We start from the raw sequence: 22220 nt of genomic DNA on the forward strand, positions 1-22220 counted from the left end.
AAGGGAAACGAAGAGGATTATCGCCTCCATCTAAACCGAAACCAGAGAAAACGAGCGGCTCTCCATCAGAAGCAGGGAGGTGCAGCTCCGGGTAAACAATATTGAGTCCATCAGCAGATTATGAATGTTACCCATTGCCGTCTATTTTCTTGCTCCATTCCATCTTTATTATCCTTTGTTTGGAGAATTAACTCTAAACGGGGCTGCAGTGCTGAAGGTGGAGCCGTGTTCTGACCTAAATTCAAACAGTGTGTTGCTGATGAGTGCAGTCTTCCTTCAAAGTCCCAACATCCTTCACTGGTCTCAGTCTAAAATGCTCTGCAGGCACAAACCCTGCTGACCCAGTTGGTAATCTTATGCAAATTGTACTTTGGCGGGTAAATTGGCAAACGTATCTACAGTTAATGAGCTGAACAACTGAGAGATTGATTCTTGCTTGTGCTTCAATTCCCTGCTTCATATGCAACAGCATGCTAATATGCTGGGAGGTTTTATTGCAGTATACATCACAGTTCCTGCAATAAAATATGTCACTGGTCCGGACAAGACTTTGTCACCGCTGTTACAAATAAAGACTCAAGACTCAACTCAAGAACTACTTCACAATAATGGGAAAATAAATAATTGTGATATGTTATTTCCTAACAGCACTTTGTGAGCTTAAATATTTTGTCAACTTCCAAAACTGACTAACTGGACAAATACATTATTTGCATTTATATTGTTCATGAATATCCCTTAAAATACATAAAAACCTACCTAGTTCTTCATACAAAGGGTTCTTAGATATTCGGATTATGCCCACATTGATGTGGTGTTGACTACAGCAAATCTGTGCAGCTCTATTTAAATGTCAGTTACAAACACAGAGATGTGGCATTAAGATTAAGACACGCTTCCTTAATACATGGAATACCATGTAGAAGAAAACCAGAATGAGATCCACCCCTAATCTAAAGCAGTTTGTTATCCTCTTACTACTCAGATGGTATATAAATAATCCCTGCTTTGCTCTTCCTTGCCTGGTTTGCAGTGTTAAGATTTGTTGGACCTGCAGACAACATCTACTCGTGCAGTTTTGTCCAGATGCTGGAGCAGCGGCTTGAGAATGCCTTTGAAGAGGCTCAGGATAAAGTGTTGGAAACCTACAACAGACTCACAGTGGAGGTACGGGACGAGTGCACTGAGACTATTTATAAGGCAGACAGTCAAATGCGTCCTGTCTGCATGCAGCATGCTAATCAGACTAACATTTATAACACAGCTCCAGGTGGATTTCCAACCTCTCACACCATCTCAGTCGCTCGCATACTTATTCTTGTTTTTGCTTCAACAGTGCTGGCCACAAGCTTTTTACTGTGGCCAGATGGCTTAAAAGTTACCAAAAATAAGACAGTTATAGTAACACTCTGCACTTGACTGAAGGGGATAGCTTCTGAGTAATGTTTATATTTTTGGAAACACTGTAATAAATCTAGTTTTCATACATAAATCATACATATTTCTCTGCCAAAGTCTTCGTCTGTTTGCAGAATATACACTGCACATGCAAACACCGTCAAAATCATAAAGTAGGTCTCAACAAGCAAACGGAGATATAGGCTCCATTCATTATTTATCCCCTGAAATATTAACGCTTGCAGAGAAATGTGATGGGAATTCTCTGTATCTTGTATCGTCGTCCACTTCGCCGTTGTGATTCTGTTACATGAATGTTGGAGAAACCACACAGGTCTTATTATGGAGAGAATAAAACCTTGTTCATTGAAGGCCTGGTGTGCATTCTTTATGCGCGCCTTCGACATTTGGCATGATAGCTCTAGATATTTTCATATGAAGGTTTAAATTATAAATGTGGCCTTGTATTTGTCTTTGGTGGAAAAAAATCAGAAATCTTTCTGAATGTTTTTATGTGCAGCAGAGAACAGCATATTTAATTTAAGTTGGTGTGTCTGTCCGCAGATCCAGAGTGTTTCTCAGGAGTCTGGCTCGCCCTCGGTTACGCTGGTGTATGTGGTGAAAAACCAGGATGCAGTTCTTAATGGGACAATATCCAGTGGGCTCCTCAACCAGCTGACTGCAGAGCTAGTGGGATACTTCCTGTTCTATCCTCCGCTAGTGATAGCTGAGCGTAAGTACAGCTTCATTTTCTCTCAGTGGGATATTAATTTGGCTGTCTATTTGTTTCACTGCATTGATTGCGAATGAAACAACTGAAAATGAATCATTGAAAGCCAGAGAAGCACCGGATTTTGTTGACGAATCTTGATTGTTAGTTTTTTGTGCAGCTTTGGCCTGCTGACACCTACTTTGGCTATGATTGTTTTCTGCCTTGAGCAGTCATAAATTGTTTATGAGCAATGGGGACTATACGGAAAAAGTCTTTGCTCCAAAACTGAGTTTTATTATTTAAAAAAAACAAAGAAAAAAAAACAAGTTTAAACATTAAATTGTATTTAACATTGTATAGCAGCAATAAACACAGTTAGTGTTGCTACCTCTCCTGGCCAATATAGATTCTTACCCTGAGATTTACCCCAGACTACACTAATTTGTACATGCTCCCATTACAGGAAGAGATTAAAACCTTGAAAATGATAAAATAAAAAAGAGAGAAACTTTACTGTATTATAAAATTAAAGTTTTCCCCTCTCTCACTGTATTTGAGGGTCAGTTGACCTGAAAACAAGCCAGTTCAGGTCAACGCATTCATGTCTTGTTTAAATATCCACAGTTTCTTTGAAGAGTTTCTTAAGTCTAGACAAAAATCTCAGAGTAATAATCTAAAGTTTTTGGACTAAATGTAATAAATTAAATTAAGGATGCATCTTTTCTCAAGGGAAATAATTGCTCCTAAATTTCCTAATCATAAACTCAAGTCAAAGTATTTCTATAACTCTCAGATAATATACAGTACAGACCAAAAGTTTGGACACACAGTTGTGCCCAAACGTTTGCTCTGTACTGTATGTTTGATAACAAGAGAGTATCCTTGTTTTCTGTTTTTAATGTCTTTGAGCAGCCACAGCATCTAAAAGGTCAAGCTCACCACCAAATTTCATTTAAAAATATTAAGTGTGTGTCTGCTTGGCTGAAGCCATTATTGCTTAAAATTATTTATCCAAGGATCCATTTATTGCATCCATTCATCAACTTAATTAAAGTGTTTCTGAATCAAATTGAATTTGAATTAAATCTGGTCATCCATGTCTTTTCCAGACTGAAAGAACAGACTAGGTTTTTTGTCAGTTCTTGAGTTTCTTTAGATCCTACTTCATGTTGACAGACTGGTTTTGTTTAACTGATTTCTTGAGTAAATATATTTTTATATGATCAAATTGTTTATATCTGCATGTAAACATAGCCAATGTTGTCTAATCCACTTTATTATTCCTGTCATTACAATTCTGTAAGAATGCATCCTGCTAGAAAAACAGATGACTGTAGTCTCTTTGTATTCATTCACATACTGTACATCTGTAAGTGGAATTTAAAATTTGTCATGCAAAAGTAAAAACAAATTTGTACAGCTGCAGAATCATTGCAAAAAAAATTCAGAACATCATAAAAAATGATTTAGAGTTCACATCATATTGACTTGGCATTTTTGTTACTTTAGCATATTCTGGTATACATAAACTATTCATTCAAGAAATAACATTCAAGGTTATTTTGATTGTCATTGCATATTTGCATAATAAAAATATTAGCATGTTCTCTCTTTATATTTTTATTACTGAAAAGAGAATAGATGCTGAAGGACTTGCCAGATTTCAGGTATTTATTTTTTACAATATGTGTTAAGGGGAAATCATAAATAAATTGAACTTACTAACCAGTACACATCTAAGAAAATCTACAATGTAGATTTCCTTGACCTGACTCAGTTGTACCATCAGGCTGGAGAGTATGAAAAAGTTTAAACACTGAGCCTACTTTTATGCTTCATGGTGTTTTTTTCCTTAATTTCAGCAGCAGTAAGAATAAAGAGTGTAGTGAGCATACTGTAGCTTGGAATCTATAAAGGAGTTTTCATCCCTGGAGTCTTATGAATTTTGAAAGGCTCAGGAGGAGAAGGAGAACCGCTAGGAGACCAGGACATCGTTATTGAAACACAAAGAATGTTAAGCAGAAAGCTGAACCAATAAATACATTTGGTTATGTACTGTTAACAATAATAAAAAAAATAGTGTTGTTTGCTTATCTTCTGGTGAAACGAAACAAGAAAGAATTCAGTTTCCATCCTAATATATTGATAGATTATGTAACATTTATTTTCCTTTGGTCCACTTGTACTGCTGCTGCTAGTACTTCTGGCTAAGAAAGACTTTGGAATAATATTTGTTTGGTCCCCTCAAGACTTCTGGCTACTCAGGACCAAATACTGAACTGAAAGGCAATGCAAAAATCATGCTTTATCATATGTTTAACCTGCTCCCCAAGCGAGAAGATTACTTGACATTGAGTAAGTATAGAAGGCATCTAAAATGTACTCTAAGCATCTTTATTTGTCATAGTATAAGAAAAAATTGGACTCAAATGTATTAGCAGTCAGTGGCTTTAAATAAAACCTAAGCACTATTCCTTGCTAATCCATGATTTCAGTCAGTTATGAAGATCTTGTGGTTGGTATTCAAGCGTAAGTTGAAGAGTAGCAATACATTTTTTCAACAGTGCCTGATCTGTTCAGCAGCACTAGGCACCACAAGCAGACAAACACATGGGACCAAGAGAGACCGTAGCATTAAAGTTAAAACGCTGTTTGATGTGTCAAATGAGTGTGTGATCTTCAACTCATTATAGATTTACTCCTCTAAGGTGCAAAGGAAAAGATTGGTGCTTCTTTGAGGTTTGGAAAGCACTGAGGGTTATGATATGCTTATTATCAGTACAAGATCATAATTTTAGTTTTCAAAGAACGAATGGAGGATGAGAGGAGTAGTTTAGTCATTTTGTAACTTTTTGCAAAATCGATGAGTGCTTCTTTTGTTATTAATGCAAAAATTGAATAAGTTAGTCCTACCTTTTCAGACATGTTGAGTGTGTTTTATTTGATTCCAGCTACCCAAAGTAAATGACCCCACACTCCATAATTGGGCCAAATGATCTTTGTTTATATTCCATCCCTCCTTCCGATGCCATCTGTGAGATTTTTTTAAAAGGGCAAACAGCTGCATCCCAAGCCTGCATCCCTATCATCCCAAGCCTGCCTTGGGCAATCTGTTGTCCGTGTTCCCCAGATGAGCTAATTTTAGCAGAGTGAGATTAGATTAGTATCTGTTGGTGTGCGCACTCAACACCCAAAGGGCTCAAACATCACACTTTACTTGGTCACATCCAAATCCACTTAGCATCACCAAAAAGGCTTCCTGTTCTCCTAAAAATCACTGAATGTTTCGAGTAGTGAAACAAAAAACAAGCAATGTATGGTAGCTTATTGGATGACTGACCAAAAAATGGCAGTGAATGATCACAGCAGTGACAGCAGCTGATATCCCTGTGTTTTGGATGGCATTTGCTTTTAGAGCATAAATATGGAATCATTTATGTGAAGGATGAGTCTGTTTGCCGGCTGAGAGTATTTCTTTACACCACAACGCTATTTCCATCATTCTGTACCGAGTTCATTGTCCCAGAATGAACTCTAGAAGTCATTTAAGTGCAGTTTCTCATTTGCCTGTACATTTTAATAAAATTTTAACTTTTGCACTGCATAATGAAGAAGACAAAACACTGCAGTTTGTTTTCCCTGTTCTGTCCTGTCAGGCATGCGTCATTGGTTAATTTTCCAAGGGGAGTTGCATTGCATAAAGTTAATTAGCTTTCAGATGGACTGGCATGTCCGCTTGTAGAAAGTCTACATCTGTGTTTATCTCTCTTTCATAAGAGTACTTTCCTAAACAAGACATGTTGATAGAAACACAAATTACATTATAATGTTTTGTTTCTTCTGGTGTTCTGGTGTTGGATTTTTTTCTTCTTCTATTTTGGGAGCATCCAAGGCTTTTGACATTGTTTAATAACTTAAAGCTTGAAGTTATTCCATCATTCTCCTGTTGCTGTGCTCTGTGTCCTTCATGATGCTCTTTGTTCCCTAATTTACGTCAACAAAACTCTGAGGTCTTCACAGAACAGCTGCATTCATACTGAGATCAGGCTTCACACAGATAAACAGCGGCAGCTAATTTGCTCAATTCTGATCGTTTTTTCCGTAGTTTAATAAAGAGAATCAAATCAAATGTGACTGAGTGCATATGCACACCACACTATTGAGATATTTATTTGTGAAAAAATGTAACCCACCTCTTATTCTGCTCACAAGGAAACACTTCTTTGTGTGGGTTGGTGTGTTGACCTAGCTAAGTCTGATTGTTCCTTGGTTTTAAGATTAAATTCAGACAAAACACGTTGCCTAACAGAGTCCAGTTTTAAACAGACGTTTAGTGTTTAAAGGGAAGTAACTGGAAGCTGTGATTTTCTCATCTTTCTCTAAAGCCTCCATTAAAAAGAAATCTGATGCTCTTCATACCTTATCTCCTGCTTGGGTTTTTTATGTGTATAAAACCTGAGCAGAACATTTTCTATTACTCTACATGTTTCATCCTCTTTCTTTTTGCATATTGCAATTACATTTCCAACAACCATGCTGATAAAATTAATGTGGCGGATTCATGTGGGCATTGCACAGATTCTCTGAAGAACTCAGATGGAGGGCCCTGAACCTTCACACACCAATGGTGTTTGGCTCAAGTGCTTTTATGAGCTCGTTTAAGTTAAGAGGAAGGAGCGGTGAATGTAAATGTGCTCTCATTTTTCTTACTTGTCTCTAGACGATCGGTTTAGAGCAGAAACAAACGCTGGTTAAAGATACAGTTTTCTTGCTGTAGCTTTGACTTGGTCTTTTGTTAAGCTGGCGACAGATTGTGCGAGGTGGAAATAGGACGAAAGACGTTGCCAGATGAGATTGAAATCGAGAGACAGAGGGTGTTATGGTGTTTGTGTGTGTATAGAGACAGAAGAAGTTATATGGAGGAGCAGGTATTTCTTAAAACAGGCTGACAGAATAAAATGTGGAGCGTGTTGGTGTTTATTACAGTGCTGCTTCACACAAATTTACCAATGTTGCATTTTCTTTGGTTGACTTCAAAGGCCTTTTTCCCGTATTCTAATTATTGCATATTTTTATTGCAGCTTTTAAAATCCAATTTGGGATTTTAAATTGGATTTATAGTGAGAAATAATGAGAAATAATGTATTCTACAGGAGCTGATTGCTTTTTTTGTTTTTCTTGTATTAAGCTGTAAATGACACTAAAAGAGACAGTCGTCACTGGAAAACAAATGGTGTATAAAAGTGCTTATGTTTTCAATTGACTGTCTCAGGTTATAAAACCTGAGACAACTAATCTTGTGCTGGACTCCAAAGAAGGCAGGAGGTCTATATTGTGAATACTCCTCACAATACAGTGACCAAATTCCTTTTTTAAATTCTCAGATGTTTTATTGAACATAATGAATACTCTCACAGTCAAACATTTCTCCCTCTTTCATTTGAGAATGAAGGATGCTCCCCCAGTGTCTGAGTACTAGTTGTACATTGGTTCTTAACTGCAGAGTTATTTGGTGTCAATAAAGCGAGATAAATTGCACCAGTTCTTGTCTGAGCTGGCCATTTATTTTAATGACAGCTTTGGATATTGAAGAACTGCAAGTGTTTATACATGCCAGCTCTTTTATTTACTGTTTTGACAGGGCAGATGGACTGACTGACTGTTATGCCAGTATTGTCCACATTTTCACAAATAACTTTACTGATACCCTATTCTTTGTCCAGTGATATTTGTTCACTTGTTGGAGTTTTTATTGCGGTCTTATGAAAATATAAGGATTTTGAGACAAAAGACAGAGCGTTACCTGAAAAATAATTTAGTGTACAGATCGGTGTTTTTATCTCTAGTGGGTTTGATACTTTTTAAATTCTAATTGGAAGTGCTCCTTAGTTCTTGGAGAACTCTTATTGTTTTGACTCCTCTGTCAGAAATCTTACACCTACCTGTCATTAGTTTATGATGAAATAATGTTCTTTGGATTTTGACAATCTTAGAAGGCTAGACATTTTGTAACTAAGAATTTTTGACAAAGTCTCTTTGTTTTTGCTAATTACACTAGTGTGAAACGTTGGTAATAAGAAATCTTTAAATGTAGTATATAAAATGTCTTGATATGTTAGGAATCCTTTCTAAACGCTGACAGATTTCAGATAATTCTGTCTTATCTGACAGATTTCAGATAATTCTTTGGCTTTCTAAGTCTTTTTGCACACAACTGTTTATGTATTCACTATTAATTCCCTTTAACATTTTACTTCATAGCATTTGTACTATGTACCAATTGGTTTTGATGGTTTTGTATGTCTGTATTACTTTGGTTGTGACCAACTTCTGGTGTAAATTTAATGTCAGTTCAAGAAGCCCCAATGTTATTTAGTAAACATACAATGTCTATTAAGGCAAAGGCTGTTGTTGTATGAACAGAGGCTTCATATAATTTTAGTGTGTATATTTTATTTTGTTAAATAAAAAATGCCCATTGATACTTTAACTTTTTAAATAAATGATATACCTATATTAGGTTTATTTTGAATTTGTGAAACTCTGTAAAAAAAAAAATATATATATATAATATAATATTAACAGAGTGTCCATTACCAATAAATTATATGAAACTTGTAAATTGTGATTTTTTTCCAGAACCTTAAAAATAAAAACCAGCTGATTGAAGTAAAGTTAGTTTCCTGGGTGTTCAAAAGTAAATGAGACGCCTCTGTGTCTGTCTCTTTGTCTGTCTCCAGCTCTTGAGTACCACAATCTCAACACATCCACAGCAACCAGGAGCTACTGGGTGATCACAGGTAATTTGCTCCTGAACATGTTCTCAGATTCTGCAAAACCAAGTGATGCACTGATTATATAACACATAAGTTACCAAAAGGCCTTTTTCATACAGCTCTGTGTGTTTCTTTGCATGTTTAGCAATCCTCCTCCATCCATCCATTCTTCTTCTTCCTCTCTCAGTTCTGAGTCACTTTAGATGCGGAAAAGCCCATTGATGTATAATTCACGGTTTCCTGACTGGGGCAGGGGGAGAGATCACTTCATATCACATCAGGGACGGTTGTGAATGATGCTGCTGTGTGAGAGTGAGTGTGTGTGTGATGTCTGTCCACTGATCCATCTCACTTATGGCCTGTTGTAAGAGCAGCTCTCAGGAGGAAGATCATCTGTCATCTCTATTGTCATACTGATCACACATCTCTAACTTCTCTGACTTTTTGTCTTTCTTCAAACTGGTTTTTTTTGGTCATTTTCTCCTGCTTTGCTTTTCTTCTTTATATTTTCTGCTCTCAATCCTTTACTCACCCACTTTTTCTTTTTCCCTTTTTTGTCTGCCTGAACGCCTCTCTCCCCCCCCTAAATCTGTCTGTCATTTCTTGTCTCCTTGCTCAGTGATCCAGGATGTGGACACCTCCTCCTTGGAGGCCAACTACCAGAGCTTCGCCAGTCTCATGGAGCAGCGGCTGGCTGAGCTTTTCCTCGTTGCTGGCAGGCAGGGCTCTCGGTCCATGAGGTCCCGGCGGGCCACGTCTGTGGGCGGCTACACCGTGCAGGTCAATAGAGATTGAGCATTCTTTTTGTAGAAATACGATGTCAAGATGGCAACACCAACAAGTAAAGACTGGAGTAAGGATATTGTAAACATGTTCAGGTTTTTTTGTTCATATCTTTATGACATCTTCACCTCTTCACAGGGTTTTTCATATCTGTCCAAATTTGAGGGAAATCCTATATTTACAGTTAGGTGTAATAGTGGGAGTTTGGATGGTATTAGAGTCCAACTTTTGACGCCTATAGATGTTCCCTAAGTTACACTCTTCTGTAAGGTATAATGGTAAACATTTCTCTCAAGTTTCTTGGCAAATAGTATTATAACTTCATGCAATTTCTGGTATGTGAATTGCATGCATTCAGGCAGTTCAGTTTGATTTAAAAAGGGTGGTTTGCTTTTTTTTTCTCCTAAAAAAGTAAATAATTTCAAAGTTGCTTTTCAGACATTATGTAAATGTGATATATTTTCCTAAAACTTTCATTTCGGAACTAAACTTTTTCTCAGTCTCTTATGAAAAGGGTTGAATGCATGCACTACCACAGACAGCTCCAGATTTAGAAACCTGGACAGCGCTCCGGGGGGACTGAAGGTGTGACAGCTGTAAGGAATCCTGTCAAAAAATAGAGGAGAGTTATATATTTGTAGAACAGAGGCTACAGGCAAACATTTTTATGGTCAAATCTAAACACTAGCTACTTTTAATAAGTACTGTTTTTTACGTAACTTCTTTTTGATTAATTAACTCTACAGCTCAAAAATGTAATTTGTTTGGTGAAGGGAGATGTTGGAATGATTCAATTTAAACATGGAATAATAATGAGCACATTTGGTGAGCAATATTTTCTTTTGCGTCACCTCCCCACTTGGTGCTCCGTATTGTTCAAATTACAATGACGTTTTATTCCTAGTGACCCGCATGCATTACAAACCCTCAAGGGTTTCATGGTCTTCACAGCTGAGCAGTTTTATGGCTGCTGAGTGGAGGAGGAAGAGCTTCTCAGAACTGTCAGAACGTGCTGGGTGTAGTCAGAGGAGTAAACCTCGAGCTATTTAATAACGTTTTTTTTTTATGACAAAATCAAATTATTAGACTTGATTAAAGCTGTGTTATGTTTAAAAAAATCTGTTTGATGTATGATGAAAGGAAATTGAGATTTCATGTGACTCGTTTATCCTTGAGAGTCTTCAATAAATCCATTCATCTCCAAGCCAATGCGGCAGTCTAGTGGTTTGAAAAGATAAGGGATTTTGTGTGCAACTTGCCTACAGATTATGTTTTCTTTATGGTTAACAAGGCTCAAAGCTTTTTTTTTTTTATTTCTCTAAAATTATGATGCAACTGTGTCTCCCCACTCCCAGATGGTGAGCATGCGACGGCTTCCAGGTCCAAAGAACCCAGCAGAGATGACCTACTATGCTCAGCTAAATGGATCCCCCATCACAGGATCTGCAGCTGCAAAGACTCTCAGCAGTCTGGATTCCCAGACCATGGCTCTGACACTGGGATACTTTGTGCAAGTGCAGGCCGAACGTAAGCTTGTGTTTATACAGTCATTGTTGCATTGCATGTCTTTTATACAGTATGTATTTAAATATATGAGAGTCAAAGCAAGCATCCATTATTACTTCCATGGCTGCTGTGTGACGTTTACGTTCTGCTTCTGCACATGCGGGTTGCTTTGGGGATGTAAATAGTTTACACACAAGTCTAGTTGGGACTTTAGTTCATTAGTAGTATGAAATACTATGCCAAAAAAAAAGAAGTTGATTTCAGCAAAAAATCTAAATTGATCAATTAAGACCTGCTGTGGGAATATAACCATAGCATACACACAAAGGTCATTCAGTCAGAACAGAGCTATGATTGATTTATGAAAAACACACATTTTGTTTTTTCTTAAAGACTATACACAGTATTGGAAATCACTGCTTGAGTGATAATATTAAACATTTCTTCAAGCAGGCTATTCCCTGGTGGGTTGGTATTACAAATGTAAAAAAATAGTATAAACACAATATTTATAGAGAGTAAAAAGCATAACTAATGTTTGCATTTTCTGACATTTCCATGTGCTTTGCTTCGTTTCCATGTCTGTCTCCATTACATACCAGTCCCACCATTGCACATCTGCCTCTAGTTTCAATGGCATTTTGTAAAAAGACAAAATGCTACAGATTTATCTGCCATTATCTTCCTGTGCATATGACATTGCAACTTGTTCAGTAACATAGCTTGGCTGTGTTGCACAAATTGTGTTTGGATAGGTTGGAAGAACTTCAGATTTATATGCAAACAATGTTAAAAATGTTTATGCATGTTTTTGGTGGCTTTTTAAGTCGTTGTAACTCAAGAGAACAGAGTATTCTCTCCCTTTGACTTGCATTTTCTTATATTATAACTTGTATTATCTCAGAAACCTCATTACACTTAACTAACCGAAGAAAACATTGGATTTGTCAGCTCTTCCTAAAGTGTTGATGCTGAGAAGAGATCACAGTGTTCTTGGTAAACACTTTCTCTCTGCCTCCTGATGGGTAGAGAGGAGGACAATTATATTCACGCCTTCAATTGAAAACACATGTCATCTGCAAACAGCTCTGTCATAGAAGAGCTCCAAAAGTAAGCAGTTGAAAAGAAATTCAAGTGAGAAATTCTCATCCTTTTTTATGTGTTAGATTGAAGAAAATTGCTTCTAGATTGTTAAAAAGGTTTAATTTCACACATTTTCACATGCCTTTCACTTAATTTCAAGAAATCTGTATTAAAACATTGTATCAAAAGATTGAACTCTTTTCAGTCTTTATAGTGAACATACAGTCATCAAAACCGCAAGTTCTCATTGCCTTGCCTTGTCAGATGAAAAAATAAATCCACGTTTTCTTCGCAGTTTTAGCGGTTTGCTTACAGTGCTGTTGTCAGCAAAGCATGAAAACATCAGTCTAACTAATCAGGTTTGGTTAGACAATCACTGAACAAGATGTGAACCTAAAATTGAGCCTTGGGTAGACCTAAGAAAGCAGCATTTAATACATTCTTTTCATCAAGCTCACTAATATCTGTTGTTTACATATCGTACCAGATTAAAACTGCTGTTAATTTAACGTTATTTTTTTTCCCATGTGCAGCTGTGGTGAAGACACCACCCAGCAACCTGTGGATCATGGCCGTTCTCACGCCTCTTTTCTTACTGATGGTGGTGATTGGAATGGTGGCCTTCATCCTGTGTAAAAGAAACAGAGTCATTTTTAAATCTGGTGCATTTAGGACCTTCAAAACCCGCTCCAAGGTAAGATCCTGAAACTTGTTTCACTTTTCCTGTTTATTTGTACTGACCCATATATTTTGCAGCTCTTCTTCTTTTTGTTCATCCTTCCCTCTGTGATTGCTGTAAATTAGTTGTTTTCTTGTCATCTTGAGATACCCAAAGCTCACCAATTCAACAAATCTCAGTGATTTAATCTTCTGTAAGGCTCTGACAAGATTACATAACTTTGTTGCGAGTGACACGGCAGACAGAAAACTGACTGTGTCAAGCTGTTACTGCAGGACAGAAAAATGAATTTCATTTCTGCCGGCCTCACTCATTTGTTTTCTCACTACCCAGTAGCCCGTGGTCATTACTAATCATGCATGCTGCAAAGACCAATCGGCTGCAAAGAAATGGGCAGAGCTCACTGTACTGGAAGGAAACCTCAGGGTAACGCTGGCTCTTCCACAAAGACAGTGCTCACTGAACATCAGCTCACTGGAGTTTTAACTGAAAATCAATCCTTATAAATGGGCATGTTTGTAATAGATTGCCAACAGATGGTTCGATTCGGTCAGATGGTCGCCCTGGATACAGTGCATGACGCCAGAACAGCAGCTGCTTGTGCCATTGAGTTCAGTGAAGTGGTAAACAAGCAATGAGCTTGCCAGTCTTATTTGTTCTGAAAAGCCCCTTGAATTAGCTTAGATGTAATAATCCTAAAGCAGAGTTGGCATTTCTTATCACCATTGGAGGTCCAACATAGCTGTTTCACCTAATAACTTCACTTGACCACATTTGTTTTGAAGTTTCAGTCACATAAACTGATGTTTATTTTAATGGGAAAAAATAAGCCAGTGCTTATAGATGTTTCCCTTACAAGATTAAATACGTATATAAACCTCTTTTGGAAAAGAGGCATAAAAGCAACCCTTCAAGAACCTTGTTTCGGTTTCAGGAGCTGGTAAAACCATTTTAACAGTGCAAGCTACAGCTACAGCTGTTCTGTTCTTTGTCGTAAAATCAATAGTGAGGCAGTAGAATATACATAAATACCGCAGTGTCTGACGTCCACCAAACATTGCAACTTGTCGGATTGCAAAAAAGACCAAAGAACCGTCTTCCACTGGAACATGGAGTCTCCCACATGCTTTTTGGCTAAATCTTCTCAAGCCTTGATATGAGTTTTCTTCAACAGTGCTTTTCTTATTGCCGCTCTCGCATAAAAACTTTGACTGGTGAAGAACCTGGGCAGAAATGGTTGTCTGCAGAATCTCTCCCATCTCAGCTGCTGAAGTTTGCAGCTCCATCAGTGTAGTCATATGTGGGGCGTGCTGTGGTGGTGCAGGGGGTTAGCACGCCCCACGTTTGGAGGCCTTCTTCCGCGACGCGGACGTCGCGGGTTCGACTTCCGGTCCCGACGACCTTTACCGCATGTCTTCCCCCCTCTCCTCACCCTCCTTCCTGTCTGCCTACTGTAGAAAAAATACGAGCCACTAGCGCCGCAAAAACTCTTCGGAGAAAAAAAAGAAAAGAGAAAAGTGTAGTCATATGTATTCTGGTGGGTTCTCTCACTAGTCTCCTGCTTGCACGGGCAATCAGTTTGTGAAGACAGCCTGATCGAGGCAGATTTATCCAGCATTTCTAGATGATGTTTTTAACTGAACGCCTGGGAATGTTCACTCAGTGCTTTTTTTTTGTTTCCATCCACTGACTTGTACTTTTCAGTAACCTTTTCTCTGATTGACTTTGAATGTTATTTTGTCTTCATTCTGTAATGGTAGCCAGGAACACTGATTAGCCAGTAAACGGACCTTCCAGGTGTCATTAAACTATGATCACTTTACACACAATCACTACACTCAGAAAAGCTCCAATTCACTCATTGTTAGACTACAATCGTCAACTGGATGAGCATCTGTAGAATTAGGTCTGGGGAATATTTATACTATCACTTATTTCATGTTACATATTTTTATTTGTCGATTTTTTAGAAATCCATTTTCACTTTCACAATCAAAGGTTTTGTATAAAAAAAGCAATTTGTTTGTTATTATTTAATTGCAAAAACAATAAAACGGTGAAACATCCAAGGTGGTGAATACTTTTCATAAGCACTGTAAATGGGAATTTGACATCTGCATTCATTCTGATAAATGAAAACCTTTACTGATGAAAACAATAAAAAAAATAAAATTAAAATTTTGAAAGATACGAAACTAGATGATTACTACAGTGGCCACTAGATATCTTGCTTTCTCAATAATCTGTGTAAGCAAGAAAGAAAATTTTTCTTTTTCTTTTAAAAAAAAATCTAGTAGTTAAATTTATTCATGAAAATTTTTTATGCTACTTTTCTCTTTCTTTGCGTATATGGGTTTTCTTTAAAGCACTTCCAATGACCGCATGAATGACTGCTGCTACCCACATAAACTTGCATTGTTTTGCACAAAGCCCTTCCTGACCTTGTTCCTTTGACTCTCTCCTTGTTTAGACGTCATATCGAAGGGAAGGCAGTTACCACCACCAGGTATTCAATAAAACAACCGCCCGGGTGGATTGTTTGACTGATTAAGTGAATGAATGAATCAATGAACGAATGAATTGGCTGGCTTTTCCTCTCTGTGCTGCCAGTTGATGTTGCTGGGCAAAACCTGCATGTAGCTGCTGTGATGTAACGTATTTCTGTTCTCATTGCTGCAAGATCAATAGGAGGAGGGAGGAGTGTTTTTTTGTTTTTTCTTAAGCATTTCCCTTTAAGATTTTTACTGTTTTGGCATCCACCCAACGTGACTGATTTACTAACATAGGGAGATGGCCATAAAAGAAATGTGCTCAACATACAACAGTATACACTGTTGATTATTTTTGTACAACAAACTTAAGCTTGTGTTGTTGATCAGCACCTCTGCTTCTCGTTCAAATCAGTCGAGTTATCTTGTCAAACAGAGCTGCTCCAATCCCTCAGCAGCTCAGCAGGGATGGCGGACATCCAATCAAATCTTTTGATATGAGCCTTTCTGCTAAATAATCTTAGCATGAATTCAAACAGAAGGACTAAGACCAGCAGTTAAAAAAAGAAAACGCTGTAAATGGCATCCATAGAGAAGGTATTAGCGTGGCTTTTGTTGCTCCACTGGAGGATGTCAGCTTCTGTATTTGCGTCCTATTTTGGTCCAGACCTTCTCTTCCCCATCCCCCTGAGAGGCAACGTGAGTCGGGGAAAGGATGGATGTGAGGATGGGTAGGCGGAACATGTTGGTGGGTAATGGGGCTGTTGTAACTCCACAGCACAGCGGGGTGTAAACATCCCAGAAAATAGAAGTACATGTTGTGTTTTGTGTTCCTGTGTGTGTGTGTTTTTCCTTTCCTTAAAGTGATATATTAATATGCTATTGCTCCAAGGTTTATTTGCTCAAGTAACCGATATTATTGTAAACAGTTGATGTTACTTATTTTGGATTTCATAACTGACTGCATCAAATATTAATAAACAAGGGGCTGTAAAAGTGGTGCCAGAAGGCTGCAGTCGCAGTTTTACTCGCTCTAGTTTTTCCCTTCTTCTGGAAGTCGCATCTAAAAGTAAATGAGCTACAGGACTTTGTTTGTTTGTGGCAATATGGCCAAGGCTAAAAGCATGTTAAAATGTAGGTTTAAATATAATTACACTACAGTCATAAGTTACACAATCATTGTGGCAATGAAAATGTTATTTGTCTTTTAATTATTCATTAGAAATGTGAAAAACTGGTCTCGCAAATACAACAGGGGTTTTTTCTTTAAACAAAACACTGGCTGTACATGTTCACTAATATTTGGTTAAATCTCCATGTAATAAAGTTGCTCCTCATCCATGTGCCACTTATATCCATCTATAAGCTTTTAATCCTTTTGATTCCAAAATGATTTTTGGGATCATTTTGTGGTTGATCACATAACTATTGTTCATACTTGTACTGTAAAAGCAAAATGACACTAAATATGAAATTTAATGATTTGTACTTAGACCCCTGAATCAACACTTGATTCAGCTGCCAAAGTCAAGCCTTTTCATGTAAGACTCTACCAGCGTTGTGCATTTAAACATGAAATTCAGTCAGATTAGATGGAAAGCTTTCAGGTTTTGGAACAGATTCTCAAATTGTTCTCTACACATGTTTAGTAAAATTTTGGTCTCACAAGAGCATGTTTTTCTACAGGTTAGCTGTGTCCTGTTTGATGATGATTTCTCAAGATTTTTTTCAACAGTGCCTATCTTACTGCCACTTTTCCTTAAAAGCCAGATTTAAGAGTGCATGACTAATTGTTGTCACCTGAGCTACAGCTCCTCCAGAGTTACCAAGCACCCTGGTTTGTACTTCAGCCATACTCTTTAAATAAAAAGACACATAATGTTATAACCGTATTATGTTATAACCTTCCCCTACTTTATTACAGCTTTAGGTCTGATCTGTTGGTTTTCATGATGCTGCTGCCTCACTAATATTCCCTATCAAACCTCTGAGGTCCTCACAACACAGCTGCTTTCTTTTTCTTTTTTGTTTGGTTTTTTTTTTAACAAAGATTCAATTACACACAGCTGGATTCTGTTTCCTAGCTAGAAGACTTCAGAAGCCAGGGTTAGCCGTTCCACTGGACTTCATTTAGGATTTTCAGGATGAAGGAGATATATGGAAATACATGAAAAACAATAACTAATGTTTGTTTTAAAAATACTTTGAAAAGCATACACCATTTTCCTTCTACTATTCCGTTATTTACTTGTTTGTGTATGAAACATGGAAAATTCAGAAGCTAAAGAATACCTTATCAAGGCACTGCGTTTTCCTTTATACTTACTTGTTTTCATTCATATTTTTCTGATGTTGCTATAAAAGTCCATAAAGCAAATTTAGCTCAGTATTAATTATTTATTTAACTCTTTGCTATGCAGAGATTAGACAATATGTAACACTTAGATGCAGGTAATTAAAAAGGAGATTAATCCTAATATTTTCATTTTAATTGATGAATTTGCTCTTATGTTTTGGAATTGGGCTTTGCAAATACTGATGGTGAAATAATAATAATAAAAAAAACACGATTCATGGTTTAAAGAGTTGCCACAAATAGAAATAAACAACACACTTTTCTTGACCTTCATTCTGTGCAGTTGAATTTCCACCTGATCTCATCTGGCAGCCGCGATTAATTTACGATCTTGATTGGTCCAGATACAAATTGTGTGCTAATCTTTTTTTAATTTGCCCCAGGAGAATATTAACAGGAGTTGATATTAAGGAGTGAAGTGATTTTTCAAAGCTGTCTGAGCACCAACTAAATATGAGCACAGTAATAGACTCCCACTCGTTTGAGCTGCTGTGAGGTGTCTTATGTGTGTGCAGTATGCTCCCATCTGCCTTAAGATCAGTCACTGTGCTTGACAAGCTGAAGCTGCTGATCAATAATGTGGTTTATATGATGTTTGCATGTTTAGTTGGGCATTAACAAGTCTTTCTGCAACACCTGAGTCACTTCATCACTTGGCTGCGCAGCTGGAAGATTGTTCAAAATGGCTTTTCCTTCCTATGTGCTGCCTTGCGTGAGTGTGAAAGCCTCTGATAGTCGGCTTGTATTCAAAGTACAATGCAGGTGGAATCAGCAAAAAGTACAAGAATCCATTTTTCATTTGTAAGGTGTTCAATGCCAGTACAAAGCAGCAGCTGCTGTTTAAAGGACCTAGGGTGTTTTGCATTTTGCTGCATCATTCTTCGGCGGGCCCTGGGGGGTTTTATCTAACCACAGCGGATCGGTGCAGATGTGTACTCTCTTCTCTCTTTTTAAATGTACCTGACCACTTTTTATAGAATATTCTGGTTCAGTCTTGCTCCTTTCCCTGCAAGACTTGGATTTAAATCAATCTGGCCCTTGTGAAGAAGACAGCACATCTTGTCCATCTGCTCTACATCATCAAATTGCTGACTGCTGATGCTATAAACTAAAATTAGATGAGCAGAAGCATCTGTTTGATTCTAACAGGACAGATAATTTGCTGGCGGAGTGGGGTTGTGCTCACTGTCACTTCACACATCTTTAAGTAAATGGAAAATGTTGAGGTTCCTGTGTGTTCTTCTTTGCTCTCATCTTCTGCTGGTACTCAAGATGGATGTGAAAAAATCAACGTCGTTGATATTTGACAGACTGAGCAGAGGCTCACACAGTGCCGCAATGTCTGTCTGCAGCCAAAGTCTTTATTAAACAGGCCTGCTCTGAGGAGATGAAAGACCGACATTCAGGGAGCAAAGGAAGAGGGAGAGCAATGGAAGGAGAAGTGGGAGGGGGATAAATGAAAATTAAAGCAAAAGAAGAATAGATAATTAGGATAGAATGATATGACTGTTCAAAAAGACCTTGGAGATGATGATAAATTGTGAGCTATAAAGGTAAAATACCATTCCTGAAATGTCAGCTACACTTTTCAAGGTTACATCCTTTGGTCCTGTCATTTCTGAGAACCTTTACAGTCTCCATGGACAGCTGCTATTACTAGTCAGTGACTGACTGAATCACAAATCTTTAATCCTTTCTTCCCCTGAGGGAGAAGCTCCTTCAGCATCTCACTCTACCCTCTTTTACCATGTCCACAGTCTGCAGCCTAAGCCTTCCGCCCGCGTCACTGTGACATGCATACGAAATAAATCCAGTTCTTCAAAAAAAAAAAAAATTATACGTTTCAAAGGCATCATTGCAAGACATGCATTGTGGGTCCTTTTGACATGGCAAACCCTTGCCTCTGATATTTTGGGGTTAAGTGCCGCTGTTGCTGTCATTAATATCTTTACAGTTTCTCGATCTTCTAGTAGGGGCTTTGTAAGTGCAGTCCTTGAGTGCCACTGTCCTGCAACTTTGGGATGCCTCTCTGTTCCAACACACCTGCAAAAGTCAAAAAGTTGATTTACCTACTTGGCTTGTCAACAAGTTCTGCAAAGACCTGGTCATTAACCATTCCTGACCAATCTGTGAGGAGGAAGAATTGGCTTGGTGACACGTCAGCTACTTTCCCTTTCCTGTCTCTGGTCTGAGCTTTACGTCTACCAAATGTCCATCTGGTGTCCCTTAGTACATCTGCATATTATTGAGTTGGCTTTCTATTGGCCTTCAGAGTTATCACTTACATTCTCACCGGGCTTTTTATTAATGCTCTTATTTTTCTGTTAATGTTGAACTTTGATATTGTTTCACGGGCTGCTGCTCTCTTCTTGCTTTTTAAGAACATTTTCTTAAATACATAAAAAGCAAAACAAGTTGCCCAGCATAAATTAAGCAAAACAAAATCTATGAAATCTGATACAGACAAACATTTAATTTCAACTGAAAATGATAATACACATATTTAATTCGAAACACAAACACTGAATTGAATCTCAATGAATTGGATTGTTGATGGTGTTTATGAAACTATCCACCGTCTGTCCATTTCTTAAGACCTACTAAGTTTTTCAACATCAACTTTTCGATCAGGAAGCGACTGAGAGTGTAGACCTGAGTGCCCTTTCTGGAGCATAGAAATGTAATATTTGTTTCAACAAACTGATTTTAGCCCATTTAAAGTCATGTAGACTAACAAGATATTAAAGTTAATCTTGTAACCGAACAGTGGTATCTGCCTAACTCCATACATAGTTAGGTAAGTCCATCTCCTCATAAACTGATGAACACCATGGAGCTATAGACAAATTAATGACAGTGGGCAGACTGGCCTGTCTGGAAGTTGTTTAATTTCTATGAACTTAAATGGATGAGTCCTATCCACAACTGCAACGTTGTGTTTGAAGCAAGCTGAAGGCATAGCGGTGTGTGTGTGTGTGTGTAGGCGTGGGCGTGTAGGGGTGTGTGACCAATGAATTATTAGCAGCGGCCTAATCCAGACGCCCATGCTTCCTAACCTTACATGCTTTCAGAATTTAGCATGCATCATCACATGCATTAAGCATCCTCTTGTTGGAGCTGCTCAAAATAGAAGAGGAGCAAAAAAAAACAACCCAAAAACAAATTGGGTTTTATCTTTGTTGCTGCCAAACCCAAAACCATTCTTTCACTTTTTCTATTTCATGTGTGCCTGAAAACCAAAGCCATTTATCCAAAAAATAATGTATTCTGACTATGGATAGTTGTTACAAACATATTCTGCTGTCTCTTTAATGTTCTATCTCCTCCTAACAAACCCTTGACTTCAAAGGTGCAGCTTTGCCAAATTATTTATTTATTACATTTTGGTTATGCAAACTCTGCTGTTTGGAGACTGATAAAAAATAGCTTAAGGAGGAATGCCCGTAAAATTACTTTAATTTGAATTGTGAGCAGAACATTAATTTTTCTTCCATTTAGTAGACAGTATTAGTTGTCTTCTAATTCATGTCTTTAACTGAACTGGCAATCTTAAACAGTATGTGATTTTTGTCATCTAGATGTTTTAAGCTTTAAATAGCAGTTTTGGAGGTATTGTGTTTGAATTTAGCTTGTTTACTGAGTAATTTGAGCCGGCAGCAGATTGCTGTTTTGTTTGAACCAGTTTTGGCTTCAATTTGCTTTTCTGTTGTGTCAACAATGTGTCATGGTGGAATGTGTGCAGATTCGGTTATCATTTGTTGAACCTTTATGTTTAGCTCGATAATTACATTGACTTGGTGTAATTTGTTTTGCCATTTGGTAAGTATGATACACCTATGTGCTATCAAGACTGACTGTTGGATTTGATGTAGTTTTTGCATGTACCTTTCTGTTTTGTAGCTGGTGGTTTCAATGTCTGCTGTTGCTTTTGACCCATTGAGCTTATGTAATACATAACAATTCTGAGTGAAAGTGGATCTGTGACCCCCTCTGTGCTGTTTTCTTTTTTGCTAGCCTGTACAGGGCTTTGACTACGCCAAGAAACACCTGGGTCGAACTGGTGATGAGGCTGTCTCTGTTACCAAAGAGACGTTGGTGTTGGGCCTTGCTGTTCGAGATGCTCCGCTATCAATGTCTCTGGATAAGAAGGTTCATCAGGATGGGACTGCAAATAAAAGACCTCCATCAGCTGATGTACACAAAGGAGGGTAAGATATTGACTTACATGCTTACTCAAAATGTTGCTTTGTCCCTCTTTGTTTGTTAAAATATATAGATAAGACAAAAAAATATGTTTACATTTTTGTAATTTGATGCCTTGAAACTGGCCTCCTTCTCTTTAAGAAGCTCCTGCTTTTTCAGACACTTCAGCACTTCATCACAACATTGTCCATTCACTGTCCTGATTACAATTGTTGTTAGGAGCGTTGTACTGAGA

At 37.7% G+C, this 22220-nt stretch overlaps 1 protein-coding gene across 2 annotated transcripts in view; it reads left to right on the forward strand.

Moving 5' to 3' along the window:
- Positions 1-22220, forward strand: part of LOC102222069 (UPF0606 protein KIAA1549L-like) — an 88234-nt gene that overhangs the window by 39878 nt on the left and 26136 nt on the right. The window contains exons 6-13 of one of the 2 annotated variants that reach the window (XM_023350620.1): positions 1034-1167; positions 1963-2131; positions 8851-8910; positions 9506-9666; positions 11025-11196; positions 12792-12952; positions 15408-15443; positions 21797-21990. In XM_023350620.1, coding sequence (XP_023206388.1) covers positions 1034-1167; positions 1963-2131; positions 8851-8910; positions 9506-9666; positions 11025-11196; positions 12792-12952; positions 15408-15443; positions 21797-21990 — 1087 coding nt within the window. The remainder of the gene's footprint in view (positions 1-1033; positions 1168-1962; positions 2132-8850; positions 8911-9505; positions 9667-11024; positions 11197-12791; positions 12953-15407; positions 15444-21796; positions 21991-22220) is intronic. The other variant, XM_023350625.1, reaches the window with a different exon arrangement.

This window comes from Xiphophorus maculatus, chromosome 2 (assembly GCF_002775205.1).
Source record: "Xiphophorus maculatus strain JP 163 A chromosome 2, X_maculatus-5.0-male, whole genome shotgun sequence".
In the NCBI taxonomy this organism is placed as follows: domain Eukaryota; kingdom Metazoa; phylum Chordata; class Actinopteri; order Cyprinodontiformes; family Poeciliidae; genus Xiphophorus; species Xiphophorus maculatus.